This window comes from Dendrobates tinctorius, unplaced genomic scaffold (genome assembly GCF_039654945.1).
Source record: "Dendrobates tinctorius isolate UK_male_01 unplaced genomic scaffold, ASM3965494v1 ptg000111l, whole genome shotgun sequence".
Lineage (NCBI taxonomy): Eukaryota > Metazoa > Chordata > Amphibia > Anura > Dendrobatidae > Dendrobates > Dendrobates tinctorius.
Window position 1 is genome coordinate 30,238,029 of NW_027361779.1, and position 15,494 is coordinate 30,253,522.

At 47.7% G+C, this 15,494-nt stretch overlaps 1 protein-coding gene and 1 non-coding gene across 2 annotated transcripts in view; both read left to right on the top strand.

Annotated features, from left to right (window-relative positions):
• RARS2 (arginyl-tRNA synthetase 2, mitochondrial) overlaps positions 1–12,160 on the top strand; it is a 106,456-nt gene extending 94,296 nt beyond the window's left edge. Inside the window, exons 19-20 of the mRNA XM_073589604.1 lie at positions 191–254; positions 10,762–12,160. Coding sequence (XP_073445705.1) covers positions 191–254; positions 10,762–10,848 — 151 coding nt within the window. The 3' untranslated portion in view covers positions 10,849–12,160. The remainder of the gene's footprint in view (positions 1–190; positions 255–10,761) is intronic.
• On the top strand, positions 8,603–8,710 carry LOC141100957 (U6 spliceosomal RNA). Its single transcript, XR_012234832.1, has one exon. It is a non-coding gene; the product is annotated as a U6 spliceosomal RNA (small nuclear RNA).
• Positions 12,161–15,494: the final 3,334 nt, after the last annotated feature.

Genomic DNA, 15,494 nt, shown 5'->3' on the forward strand with positions numbered 1-15,494 from the left:
CAACATCTAACTTACAAGAACCACAAGACTGATTTCTTCAACCCAGGCATCATACTGATTAAAATAACAGCACCAACCTGACAGTGTCTGTAGCTTACTTAGCAAAATCCTGATGACCGCTTTGCTTTAAGGGATTAATATATCATTACATATTTATCTACACTAAATCCTTTCTCTTTTTTTTTTCTAGACATTTAGCCAATGTGGCACATAACTCTCTTCATGTGAAAGGAAGCAATCAAGAAGTTGCACACGTAGGTATCACTAGATTGTGATCACCATACTATGTAATATTTATTTATTTTACTCACTTATATAACGCCATTAATCCCACAGCGTCCTACAGACTTTATCTGCACTGTACCCATTGGCAAAGCAGAAAGAAATGTGCCAGAAGATCACCAAATAAAAATATCGATTTTATTATTATAGATATACGGTATTTTCTCCTTGCCTCATTGGGGGAAATGGGACCATGGGTGTATGCTGCTGCCACTAGGAGGCTGACACTAAGTGAATATAAAAGTTAGCTCCTCCTCTGCAGTATACACCTACCACTGGCTCCAGCCCGAACCAGTTCATGCTTGGTGTCCGTAGGAGGCACATGGGTCTGGTCTTCAGACCACAATTGTTTATTTTATTTTTTTATTCTATGTTTTACCTTTTTGCTTTTTTTTTTTTATTTTTTTTTTCCATGGACTACAGGGGGCGACGGATCCTTTCAAGGGTCAGATCTCCCCAAACCTACAACAGGCAGGAACTTGGAGCGTCGCCTCCATGTACCCCCTCCTGCACCATTCATAGCCATGCCTGAGCTTGATTTAGGGGCGACTGTTCCCTTCGGGGCGCCGATCTCCCCGCCCCAGCAACAGATGGGAACATGGAGTGTCGCCTCCATGTACCCCCATCTGAAGCCAGGCTTAGAGCCGGACAACAGCCCTGTCCCATCCCAGAGGATTGAACCCCTTGGATATACAGAGGTTCTTATGGCATCCACGCTGCCCCCACTGCATCGCCACTGACTGAACAGCGGCGATGTGTGGTGGGCGGATGGTCCCTCGCTACCTCCCTGTCAAACGGATGGTGGATTGAGGGTTCCCTGCACCGTCCATAATGCAGCTGGCCTGAAGGTTTTCAGTCCGGGTCCTGCACTTCGGTTGTCTCCAGACCAGGATGCACACCACCGGTAAGTGTGGGCCTGGGACGTGGTGTGGCAAATGCAGCGGCTCTGGCGGCTGGCTCTGGCATCAGTGAATGAAGTGCTTGGGCCACATTCTCCCCCGGGTGCGTTCCGGCCGGCATGGGAAAATTTAGGCCCCGGCTTGGCCCTACTTTAAAGAAACTTTGCCCCCTCCGGTCCCCATCATGACATCACAGCGGTACTCCGCCCATTTTCTGAAGGTTGTGGCGCCAACTCTGCCCTCCTAGTGGCGCGTCTCGCTCCCTGCGAGACTTACCCTGGACAAATCTCGGCAGCCATCTTTCTTCGCCGGCCGCATCCATGGGGTGAATAGCACTGTCACCGCTCCCTCGTCTCGCACTCGGCGACACTTCCAGGACCCTCAGCGACCATCTTTTTCCCGTCTCCCATGACGGCACACATGAGAGAGGGGATCCGCCCAGCCAGGACAGGAACCCTACTGAAGATAAAAGGGGCGGTACCTCTCCCTCGCTTCAGTTCGGTTTCCTGTCCTGACAGGGACCCGTATGCTGAAGACGGCGTGTCAAGATGTCTGTACCTGCCCACCCCCGTGCCAGCGTGGAAGATCAGGCAGAGCCTGTGCGCTGGGCGTCGGGGGTGGAAGCGCCGTCCGCGGGTCCCCCGGGGGCTCAGCGTCCGAGCGGGCATCAGCGCAGCGCGGTCAAGGGTCCAGGGGCTCTTTCGTGGCTGCCGCGCCACCCTCCCCCCTCTGCCGATGTCCAGGAGAGGCGGCCGTTCCTGGGTCGCGCCCCTCTGACGTCACGCGCAAGGCACGCTGGGAATGGGTGTGCCCGTGTGACTTAGGGGGCGGCGCCGGGATTCAAGATGGCGGCGCCCATGGGGAAAATGCTGGCCGGCAAAAGATCATCCCGGCGGCGTGGCAGGAGGGGTGAGGGGCTGTGAATGGGCACCGGAGGAGGCTTGAGAGTGCAGTGGATCCCTCTCGGATAGAGGGATGACCACAGAAGACGCACTCATGCCCAGAAAGCTTCACAAGGGAAGTGGGGCAAGAGAGCAGCGACAACAGCAGCAGCAAAAGCTCTCGCCAGATGCAGTACCGAGCCTCCAGCATACCAGAAGTAGCCGCTCAAGTGGTGGGAGTGGCATTTGTAAACACAACCGGCATGACTCTGAGACATCCAGAAAAAGCGTCACGAGTGCATCTGAGGAGCCTCTGAGATCGGTACCTTTGATTGACAGCGGTGGTGAGTGATCTACGTGAATGTCACCCTTATGGTAACAGGGTTCCAATTTTTCTGTTTGATCACTAGGGGTTGCTAGCGGCAAAAATAGAGCATGGCACCCTATGCAGACACCCGCTGGCAGGTCAGTGGCAGAAAGATCTCTGCGCTAACTGTATAAACAAAGCCATACGGGATGAAATCCCTGATTTGGTGACTAGCCTTAGGGCTATAATACAAGAGGAGGTGAAAGGCTCCCTAAAGGCAGCCCTTAAAAGGGCGAATAAAAGAAGCCGTACAAGGGACTCAGAGGCCTCCCTAGTGCAAAAAGGCCGTGAAAAATCCCTGTCCCCCTGCACCTCCTCTTCCTCTACTCAGTCCTCAGAAGCCTCCTCAGACAGAGATATAGGGGGCCGTCCGTGTTTCCAGAGAACACAGAGGACGTGGAAAAGCTGGTCAAAACTGACAGGTCTACAGTGGGCCTTAAGGAGTAAAAGTCTCCTAAATCATGGGAGGAGGTTATGTTTGGAGGACTGGAGGAAAAGGAAAAAAAAAACGCACCTTCCCTGTAAATGATAAGATAAAGGCCTTAATTGACAGGGAATGGGCAAAACCCTGAGAGGTCGGGTGCCTTACCTTCTACATCAAAAAGGTGGTACCCATTTAAAAAGACTCAGAAACCTGGGAAAAAATCCCAAAGATTGATAGTGCCGTGGCTAAATCTTCAAAAAAAAGTATTTCTACCATTAGAGGACTCTGGCGTGCTGAAAGACCCGCTTGATAAAAAAGCAGATGGTTTCCTGAAGCATATCCAGGAAGCATCGGCAGGTGGATAAAAACCAGCAATAGCTGGTACTTGTACCGCTCGTGCCCTCATGGCCTGGCTACAGCAAATAGAGGACCAGATCAGGGATAAAGTTCCTAGGGACGAAATACTGTCTAATCTGACACTGGTACACAGAGCAGTGGCTTTCCTAGCAGATACCTCAGCAGATGCCGCGAGGTTAACAGCTAGAGCGGCAAGCTTATCAAATGCAACAAGGCAAACCCGGTGGCTTAAACGGTGTCCGGGGGATTTGCCATCAAAACATAGACTGTGTTCCATTCCATGTGACGGCCAGTTCCTCTTCGGGAAAAAACTAGAGCAAATTTTGGAGCATGTGGCAGGGGTCATCCCACGGGAGATAGGAAAAATTAGGACTTTAAAAGAAGGAGAGGATCGGGCTATATGTTTAAAGGGCCCTCTACTTCCTCCAAAAAAATCTCCCCAATGACATCAGGTCGGGAGGAGGACTTTTTCTCTTCCTTCCCGCCTGGGCAAAATATCTCCCCCAGTACATGGGTCCTGAGCATAATCAAGGACGGTTTAAAAAAGAAATAAAATTCACACGTCCGCCCAGTCGAACCTTTATAATGACACCCCAAAGGAAAGCCCAAGAGCAACAACTGACCCTGGAGACGGAAGTCTTAGGACTCGTTTTTGCACTAGTCCCACAGGGGGTCCCAGTTCAAGAAGAAGGAAAGGGGCTTTTACTCCCCCCTCTTTTTAATACAAAAACCAGACGGCTCTTGGAGGACCATAGTTAATCTGAGGAGGCTCAATTAGTGGGTAGACAACTGCTCCTTCAAAATGGAGTCAATCAATACGGCCACAAAAATCCTGTTCCAGCACTGCCTCATGGCAGTGATAGGCTTAAAAGATGCCTACTATCATATCTCAATCCACCGGGGGGTATCAAAAGTACTTGAGAGTAGTGCTCTATGTCCAAGGTCAGGTCAAACACTACCAATACGCAGCTCTTCCGTTCGGCCTGTCTACAGCCCCCAGAGTCTTCACCAAGGTGATGGCTGAGGTAATGCCATTTCTTCGTTCCCGGGACATGGTGATCGTCCCATACCTGGACGACTTTCTTGTCATAGGGAGGTCGGAGACCCATTGCACACACCAAGTGAAGGAAGTGATATTAACGTTACTAAGGCTAGGATGGATAGTAAACATCCCCAAGTCGAGACTAACACCAGTAAAGGTGCAATCCTTCCTAGGGCTAATACTGGACTCCGAGCGACAGCGCTGCCTCCTACCAGGAAACAATGTGACCAGAATAAGGGGCCTAGCTCGCACAGCAATACAAAGGCCAGCTATAACACTGAGGAACGCAATGTCCCTTTTAGGCTCATTGACATCATGCATATCCGCGGTAGCGTGGGCACAGTACCACTTAAGACAACTGCAGTGGGAAGTTCTGTCAGCACAGAAACAATTGAAAGGGCGTTTAGAGGGCGAACTATGTCCCTCCATGGAGGTAAGAAACTCCCTACTCTGGTGGACTATAGAAGAGCATCTAACAACCGGTGTCCCATGGCAGAAACCAGTCGAAGACCTCATTACAACCGATGCAAGTGCCACAGGGTGGGGAGCACACGTGAGATCCCACTCGATACAGGGAACCTGGTCCTTGCTAGAAAATGATCACGGTTCAAATGTAAAAGAACTATGGGCAGTAGAGAAAGCCGTGAAACTTTTTTTCCCCTTGCTTCGAGGCCGCCACACCAGAGTCACGACGGGCAATCGTGCAGTGGTAGCTTACATCAACCACCGAGGGAGGGAAAAGAGATCTCGGGGCCTCATGAAAATACCAAACCTACTTTTCCAGTTAGCTGGACAACATCTGTTGTCCATCACGGCACTGCATATAAGGGGTGTTGAAAATACACAAGCAGAATTCCTGAGTCGCAGACACCTAAGACACGGGGATGGTCCCTAAACCCATAAGTTTTCCAACAAATAGTTCAGGCTTGGGGCAAACCAGAAATATACCTGTTCGCCACCTCACGCAACAGCGGGGTCAGGAAGTTCTGCTCACTGAATTAAAAAGAAAATCCCTTCGCAGTAGATGCCCTACAAATACCCTAGAAGTTCCCCCTGATAACAAAGATCCCCATAGTAGTCCGGAAAATTTAGGGAGGGAATAATTCTTATAGCTCCGTTTTGGCCAAGGGGACCTTGGTTCTCCCTTCTGGGACTCATGTCAGTGACGGATCCATGGATCTTACCAGAGGTTCCAGACCTACTTTCCCAGCCTGGATTCTGAGAGGGCGCTACTGAGTCGCCAGAGATTCTCACCAGGGTTAGTCTCCACCCTTTTGAAAAGTAGGAAACCTATAACATCCCAAATCTACGGTAGAACGTGGAAAAAGTTCCTAGGCTTCCTGGGGGAGCCTTTGGGGGATGTAGCTCCAGTGGGACCTATCCTAGAGTTCCTTCAGTCGGGCTGCAACTTGGGTTGGCCACTGGCACCCTCAGGGTCCAGGTCTCAGCTCTGGGGGCCCTGTATGGCTGCGGCCTAGCGGCCAATAGGTGGGTGTCCCGGTTTATAAAGTCCTGTGGCAGATCGAGGCCGGTCATTATCCCAAAGATAACTCCCTGGGACCTGAATCTAGTCTTAGAGGCTTTAACCAAAGATCCCTTTGAACCATTACATGAACTGTCACCAAAACTACTCACATTTAAAACTGTATTATTGGTAGTCTTAGCATTGGCCCGTAGAGTGAGTGACCTACAAGCTCTATCTATATGCCCTCCATATACGCAGATCTTGGATGACAGAGTGGTTCTAAGACTAGACCCGGCCTATCTCCCCAAGGTGATCTAAAACTTTCATAGGACTCAAGAGATCTCCTTGCCATTTTCCTGTAATAATCCTAAAAACCCTGGGGAGCAAAAGTTCCATACATTGGACGTAAAGAGAGCCATATTACAATAAATGTCAGTAGAGGAAAGATCAGTCCCTGTTCGTAGCTTTTCTGGGTAGTAGAAAAGGGTACGGGGTAGCGAAGAGTAACATTGCCAGATGGATCAGGGAGGCCATTATGTTATCCTACTCTGCAAGTGGCGCTCCGGTTCCAGAAGGCATCAAGGCTTGCTCCACCAGAGCCGTGGCTGCCTCCTGGGCAGAGAAGGCTGAGGTATCGATTGAGCAGATTTGTAAAGCCGCTACTTGGTCCTCACCTTCAACCTTTTCTTAAGCACTACCGACTTGATCTATCTTCCTCTACTGACCTAACCTTTGGTAGAAGGACGCTGCAAGCGGTGGTCCCTCCCTAGGGTGTCTTATTCTACAAAAGTCTCTCATGAGTGCCGTCATGGGAGACGGGAAAACACCAAGGTTACTTACCGGTAGCCGGTTTTTCCGGAGCCCATGACGGCACCTGTATATTCCCCCCCTTATCACTCCTTTGGTGTGCACTATAGTTTGGGTGCTTTTTATAGTAAGATATAATGTGGTGATAGTTTTAACATGTGTACTAACCCGGGGGGCCTCTCATGCTCTGTAAACCAACTGAAGCGAGGGAGAGGTACCGCCCCTTTTATCTTCAGTAGGGTTCCTGTCCTGGCTGGGCGGATCCCCTCTCTCATGTGTGCCGTCATGGGCTCTGGAAAAACCGGCTACCGGTAAGTAACCTTGGTGTTTCTGCTGGCACCTGCAGCCTGGTCGTTTATGGGGCACTCTTCACAACGCCGGTACAGGTCGCATCGCGCGCGTGTGTGTGTGTGTGTATGTATGTGTGTATAATAAAATATACTGCTCAAAAAACCTATGGGAACACTCAAATTACACAGCCTAGATCTGAATGAATTAAATATTCTCTTTGAATACTTTCTTCTGTACAAAGTTGAATGTGCTGACAACAAAATCACACAAAAATCATCAATGGAAATCAAATTTATTAACCAATGGAGGCCTGGATTTGGAGTCACACACAAAATTAAAATGGGATGTAATGTCCTTAAAATAAGTCAAAATGATGCTCAGTATTGTGTGTGGCCTCCACGTGCCTGTATAACCTCCCTACAGTACAACGCCTGGGCATGTGCCTGATGAGGCGGCGGATGGTCTCCTGAGTGATCTTCCAGACCTGGACTAAAGCATCTGCCAACTCCTGGACAGTCTGTGGTGCAACATGACGTTGGTGGATGGAGCGAGACATGATGTCCCAGATGTGCTCAATCGGATTCAGGTCTGGGGAACGGGTGGGCCAGTCCATAGCTTCAATGCCTTCATCTTGCAGGAACTGCTGACACACTCCAGCCACATGAGGTCTGGCATTGTTCTGCATTAGGAGGAACCCAGAGCCACCCGCACCAGCACATGGTCTCACAAGGGGTCTGAGGATCTCATCTCGGTACCTAATGGCAGTCAGGCTACCTCTGGCGAGCACATGGAGGGCTATGCGGCCCTCCAAAGAAATGCCACACCATTACTGATCCACTGCCAAACCAGTCATGCTGAAGGATGTTGCAGGCAGATCGCTCTCCACGGTGTTTCCAGACTGTCACATGTGCTCAGCGTGAACCTGCTTTCATCTGTGAAGAGCACAGGGCGCCAGTGGCAAATTTGCCAATCCTGGTGTTCTATGGCGAATGCCAAGTGTCCTACACGGTGTTGGGCTGTGAGCACGTCGGGCACTCAGACCATCCTCATGGAGTCGGTTTCTAACTGTGCAGACACATGCACATTTATGGCCTGCTGGAGGTCATTTTGCAGGGCTCTGGCAGTGCTCCTCCTGTTCCTCTTTGCACAAAGGCTGAGGTAGCGGTCCTGCTGCTGGGTTGTTGCCCTCCTACGGCCCCCTCCACATCTCCTGATGTACTGGCCTGTCTCCTGGTAGCACATCCAGCCTCTGGACACTACGCTGACAGACAAAGCAAACCTTGTTGCCACAGCTCGCATTGATGTGACATCCTGGATGAGCTGCACTACTTGAGCCACTTGTGTGGGCTGTAGAGTCCGAGTCATGCTACCACGAGTGTGAAAGCACAACCAACATTCAAAAGTGACCAAAACATCAGCCAGAAAGCATTGGTACTGAGCCGTTGTCTGTGGTCCCCACCTGCAGAACCACTCCTTTATTGAGGGTGTCTTGATAATTGCCAATAATTTCCATCTGTTGTCTATGCCATTTGCACAACAGCATGTGAAATTGATTGTCAATCAGTGTTGCTTCCTAAGTGGACAGTTTGATTTCACAGAAGTTTGATTTACTTGGAGTTATATTATTTGTGTTCCCTTTATTTTTTTGAGCAGTGTGTATATGTATAATTAGCCCTTCTCTGCATGGACACATGCCTCTCCCTAAAGCATTTAAAATGGCTATCAAAACACATACAGTGTTTGTTTTTTCTCACCTCCGGCCAGTCTGCGTTTATCATGGGGATAGAGCACTCGCTTTGGCAGCACATATACTGAAATTGGAACGATACAGAGAAGATTATCTTGGCCCCCGCCACAAGGATGACATGCAATTTCGTGAAGCGTTCTATATAAGGCCCATGACACCAATTGCGTTCAGGAGTCCTCCACCACCACTGAGGCCAGTGTACCTAGCCCCCCTAAGTGGGCTTTGTCACTGTCACAGCCAATGTCTCCGTTGACTAAAGCAATTGATTCCCTCCAACATTCCACCACGGGTCGGGGCTCTGGTCTGCTTGTCGTAGAAGGCTCCTATACTTCACAGGAGCTGCCGACCAGCATGGGCCATTATAAATCAAAAAATCCACAGGCATCTAGGAAACAGGTCCATATCTCGTCTCCTGGACCCCCCCATCAGACCCCCTTTATCAGACCTCCCCCTATCAGACCACCCCTAATAATCAGACCACACCGCCTAATCAGACCACCCCCTCATCAGAACACCCCCCAATTAGACCCCCCAGTCTGCTCCACAGGAGGCTTCTGGCCTCCCTGACCTCGCCTTAGGACACCTGCATCACAGTTTGACAGGTGTACCGCCCCAGTCAAACTCCCCTCCTGCCACCTCCCCCTGTATCAGACCCCACCATCAGATCCCTTACAATCAGACCCCCCCCCCCCATACCAGGGGTGGTCTGATTAGGGGGTGTTCTGATTAGGGGTGGTTTAATTAGGGGGGTGGTCTGATAAACCTCAAACAGGCCTGGACATTCAGTGGAGTGAGCAATGGGGCCTTGCGGGCCCTGCACTATTTTAATCCATGACGGCGTATTGTGTTAACGGTAATGTTGGAGACTGTGGTCCCAGCTCTCTTCACGTCATTGACCAGATCCTCCCATGTAGTTCAAGGCTGATTCCTGACCTTTCTCAGAATCATCCTTACCCCACATGGTGAGATGTTGCATAGAGCCCCAGACTGAGGAAGACTGACAGTCATTTTGTGTTTCTTCCATTTTCTAATAATTGGGCCAACAGTTGTTTATTTCTCAAGCTGTTGTCCTGTAGCCCATCCCAGCCTTGTGTAGATCTACAGTTAGGTCCCTGGTGTCCTCAGACAGCTCTTTGGTCGTGGCCATGGTGGAGAAGTTGGAGTGTGATTGAGTGTATGGACAGGTGTCTTTTATACAGGTAACGAGTTAAAACAGGTGCATTTGATACAGGTAATAAGTGCAGAGTAAGAGGGCTTCTTAAAGAAAAAACGGGTATGTGAGAGCCAGAATTCTTGCTGGTTGGTAGATGGTAAAATATGTATTTAATGCAATTTAATTATTTAAAAATTTTTTACAGTGTGATTGTTTTTTATTTTTAGATTATTTCTAAACTTCTCTCAGTCGAAGTGTAAAGATAAAAAATTACCTCTCCAGTTTTTGTAGGTGGGAAAACTTGCAAAATTGGCAGTGTATGATCCCTTAAATATTAGGTGGTGCCCCATATCCATTATTATTCTCTGCCCCCATTGGGGCGCACAATCTAAATTCCCTATCGGTATGCCTGAACACGGGGCGAACATATAAACCCCTTGCTTGTGTTGTCCTTGGTGGGATTTGAACCCAGGACCCCAGTGCTGCAAGGCTGCAGTGCTAACCACCGAACCTCATATGCATTGTATTGACGGATTTAAGTGCTCAGCAATATAACGTCCTGTTTGCACATTAAGCACCACTCCATTTTTTTTTTTTTCTTTATTTTACCGCTGGACTATTGCTTCTAATCTAAGATAACACTGAACCTACTCTTATATTCTCTTGCCGCCATCTTTACCTTTTATCACCGCCAGTCTTGTCTGTTTCCAGCAGTTTGTGTCCTGCCGGATTGCTCCAATGTTTCATGGAGCGCACTAGAGGTCACTCTTTAATGCAAGTCTGAGCTCCTCGACTCAGCTTTCATAGACTTGAATTGAGAGCTTGTGATGTAATTTCTAACGTCTAGTCAGTCAGAAGTTGCAGTCACAAGATAACGCCACTCCAGGCGCTGAAAAAAGTGAAGACGCCAGAGAGTGCGTTTGAGTAGGGTGAGGGACTTTACATTAGAAGCACCTCTTTAGCACTATAAAAAAAAAAACTCAAGTGGTGCTTTAATCGTATTATTATATAATTAATTGAGGAATACTATACTATTGTTTCCACAGGCTCGGCTTCATCTCTTCAGTACCATACGTGTAGTTCTGTCAAGCGGAATGAAACTACTTGGAATTACACCTGTTGATAAAATGTAAGGACTATTAAAAAAGATCATTAATTAAAAAAAAATCTACCCAAAAGTGAATTGTGTATGCTGGAAATATTGACATTTGATACATTCGCAACAAGCCAGTGGTTGTAAGTAGAGATGAGCGAACCTTTTAAGGTTCGGTTTGGATCAGTGAACTTACCGATGTTCGCCAAACTTATCCAAACCCCATTGAATTCAATAGGAGGTAAAACCAAACACTGACACCTTCGGGGGGTCGAAAAGCTGCCAAAACCACTCAAAATTAGGAGCAGACACTAGGAAAAGTGGCATCAATTGACAGAGTACACAGTATAATTGTGCAGCAAGGATGCCTGGGACAGGGCTTGGGCCAGCATTTCTAGCTTAAAAATTGATCAGTAACAGGTGGATGAGTGACAGGTTTAGGCCTGGTACTCTGAGAGTCCTAACAGGCAACTCACAAGAAGGAGACCCAACTTGGAGTCCAAACATTTCCAAAAATTAGGGTCAGACACCATGAAAAGTAACATCAATTGACTCACAGTAGAAATTTTATAATGCTGCAGCATGGATGGATGGGACAGGGTCTGGCCCAGCATTTCTATCTTGCAAATGGATCAGTATGAGGTGGATGAGTGACAGGTGTAGGCCTGGTGCTCCAAGACCCCTTCCATCAAAGGCAACACACCAAATGGAGACCCAACTTGGAGTCTTTACATTAAAAAATTATTGGCACACACCACTAAAGTCACATCAATTTCCCCAGAGTAGAAATAGTATAATGGTGCTCTGACACCTCTTCCACTATATGCCACACACAAGGAAACCTGAGTAAGAGTCTCCATTTACCAAAAATTTGGCTTAATGTGACTCAGGAGGAAGCAAAAGGAGGAGGAATATTAGGGGATTAAAAAAAAAAAGAAAAAGGACAAGTTGTAAAAGTAACAGCGGTGGACACACCCTTCTGATTGTTGTGCCACCCAGGCACTTGTTAGTAACATCAGCAGCAGTAGTAACAGCTGCTACAGAAGCCACGAAAAAGGTGTCACAGACTGTAATTACATGAGATCAATGCAGGCCACTGGGGGCAAAACAAGAACTGAAACCACCACAGTGCAATGACCCTAATAACCACCGGGGGCAAAACTAACCTTAAGAACACAGCTTAAGGAAAAAAAAAAGGTTACTAGTGCTTTTATCTGTCATAATCCAACCTGGATCATGACACTATGTGATTGTTATGCTGTAATGTCTATTGTCTGTACAAGTCCCTTCTGAAATGTAAAGTGCTGCAGAATATGTCGGCGCTATAGAAATAAAATTTATTATTAAAAGGGGTCCAAACCCCGTGATGCCATTGATATTGAGCTCAAGATACTCCTGCACCATCCTGTGTCAGTTTTGTACTCTTGTTATGCTTGTGCACAGGATGGTCTAAAAAATGTGGGAAAAGACTCACAGAAATTACTTATGCTACTTACTGTTGCTGCTAATGTTTTTGTATTGACTTGACGTTTCCAGGGTTGGAAGTCTAGAACTGCTATACACACTTTGCCTCACTGCTGTCTTGGGGAAAACCATTCTTAAGATTGTCTACAAGTATTTTTTGATATTCCTGCATGCGTGTCTTTCCAGGATGGGAAGCATCTGACAAAATGCACTCTTGTACCGTGGATCTAAAAGAGTGGCATCCCAGTACTCAGCACGATTCCAATTCCTACAATACAGGCATCATGTTGCAGATAGTGCAGTAAGAAGGCGCTCATGTGTTGGTCGCTTCCATGGAGTGTTGGTGGTGGGGTAACTCAAGCTTGCTTCCTCAGTGCCCTCCCACCAACCATGGACAACAAAGAGGGGAATCATCCACTTCATCTCCTGACTATTGCATGCCCATCACCTCTTCCTCCTCCATTTGTTCCTTGGCTCCTGCACCTTCACTAACATTTGTATGGTACCATCAGTAATCCACCCTCCTATGGCACCAGCGTGTGCAATGACATTTCAGAGCTTAGAGATGGTTATCCCTTCTGCATCCAAATTGGTTTCTTCCTTTTCATGCATGTAATAGTAAAATTATTGCAATTTTTACACAGTTGGCAGTTAAATGTGAATTGGGTCATAATTTGTGGTCTCAAAAAAAAAAAAAAAGCCCAGGCTAGGCAACCCTTGTTGACCCTGCAAACTGCAGATCCGCGACCGCTGCTGGCTGCATCACTCCATGTCTGTGCAGGAAGCCGCAATGTTACCTCCTTGTCTTCCACCTACTCTGTTGAGCTACTCAGCTGCGTGCCTCTGGGTTCACACTGAATATTATCTACAACCTCATCATCACACTCTCTGATCGCCCACTCCTCGCCCTGAGAGTCAACATCCTCCTCTTCTTGCTCGCACAGCACAGTACACGTGCGCCTCAGGTATACGAGTCTCATCAGGACCACCTCCAGCCCTGGGGATAATGTATGGTGATGAGGGTCTAGATTCTGCTCAGACCCTACTTTGGTCCAACTTAAAAAAATAATTTGGGCGTCGGTGCAGATGCTTTCCTCCTCTGGATTCCATGATTGTTCAGAGCAGACCATTGTTCCGCAAAAAAGAAGCCCTCACATGGCCATATCGACAGAAAAATAAAAAAAGTTATTGCTCTGGGAAGCAAAAAAACAAGCACAAAAATGAAACTGGGCTGCGGCATAAAGAGGTTAAAGTGATTTCTATTCAGAGATGCATTTTCCTTACTAACTTAAAGTACCACAACTATTTTCAAAACGCAGAGCTGCCTTTACATTCCATTTATTATTAATGCAAAAGAAATTGGACAGACTTTCATGTTTTTAGATCATTAGTAAATGGATTCTCTCATTGGTAAATTATAAGGGTTGTCCCTGAACAAGATAGTGATAACCTAACCTGTTTGTCAAATATTAGGCTGGAGTCACACATAGCGACTCACCAGCGATCCTGACAACGATATCAATGTGATCGCTGGTGAGCTGTCAAACAGCTCCACCAGCGATCAGCACAGCGACGCCGAGCGCGCGGCGTCACTGTGCACGTTAGTAACCAGCGCGCTGATGCAGGAAGCTGGTAACTAACGTACACATCGGGTATCCAAGGGACATGCATCCCTAGATACCCGATGTGTACGTTAGTTACCAGCTCCCTGCATCAGCGTGCTGGTAACTAACGTACACATCGGGTATCTAAGGGACGCACGTCCCTTGGATACCCGATGTGTACATTAGTTACCAGCAGATCGTTGGTCTCCCGCCTGTCACGCAGCGATGCATGGTGGCCAGCAGGAGACCAGCGACCAAAAAAAAGTCCTGGCCTTTCCTGCAGCGATCAGCGATACCGGCAGGGGGGGCAGTCGCTGATCGCTGTCACACACAGCAATCTCGCAGGTGAGATCGCTGTTGTGTCACAAAAATTGTGACTCAGCAGCGATCTCACAAGCGAGATCGCTATGTGTGACGGGGCCTTTAGATCTGTAGGTGTGATAGATTTAACCCACCCGTCAGCTCTAATGGCTTCCAGATATCACACAGAATATGATGCAATGCACATCTCCATTTAATAGGAAAACCGCTGCGCCTACTGCAGAATAAGTTGTTCTACAATACCCAAGAGCAGCCATTAAACATGGAATGGAGCTGTTCATTGCATCTCCATCCAGCTGTTCCTGGGGCTAATAACTGATCAGTAGAGGTGTCGGGCTCCCCAACCATATCTTGTGATCTGACAATCCCATTTAAAGCTGAAAAGTGTTAAAGTATTTTTGAGTGATTATTTTTCACGGTCATTTAAAGTAATGTTGCAAATGCATGTAGCATGGTTTGAAAATGTAATACGAGTGGAAACGTAGATGGGCATTTTGCAACTAGTGGTGCTCGTGGAGGTCAATACAGTAGAGGAAGAAAAGTCCCGGCACTCGGGCATATAATGAATAGTGATTAATCCAGCACATACATGGAAATTAAATTAGACGTTTCATACCATCAATTTACAAAACCCTGGGATGGGCTGAAGCATCTAACTGGATTTCCGTGTGTGTTGGATTTAACACAATTCATTATATACTTGAGTGTCAAGACTTCTCTTCCTTTAAATGCAATATGAACCCCACGGGTTTGTGCACTCTGTGTAAATGCTGTGATGGCAGTGTTTTTCCTGAAATGTGATCTTTGGAGACATTTTAGGTACAGAAACTTAAAAGCTTGGGGTTCGTACCGGACAGTTAGGCTAAGTGCCCACGTTGCAGAAATGCTGTGGAAATGTCCGCAGCAGAAATGCTGTGGAAATGTCCGCAGCATTTCCGCAACTCCCTGCCGCGTGTAAAACACATGTGGAATTCGCATGCGTTTTCCCACAAATCACAAGCGTTTTGCAAGCGTTTTTAGCTTGCAGAATGCGAATGCTTGCGCTTTCCAATGATTTGAAGCATCGCTTGGAAAGGTGATTGACAGGTTGGTCACACTTGTCAAGCATAGTGCTTGACAAGAGTGACCAACTTTTTACTATTGATGCTGCCTATGGCATCAATAGTAAAAAAAAAAAAAAATGGTTATTCTCACCTGCCGACGGCCCCAGATCCCCTCAGCGGCGCTCCTGGTCCGTTCCGTTCCCAGGGATGCTTTGCATGAAGGACCTTTGTGATGTCACAGTCACGTGACCGCT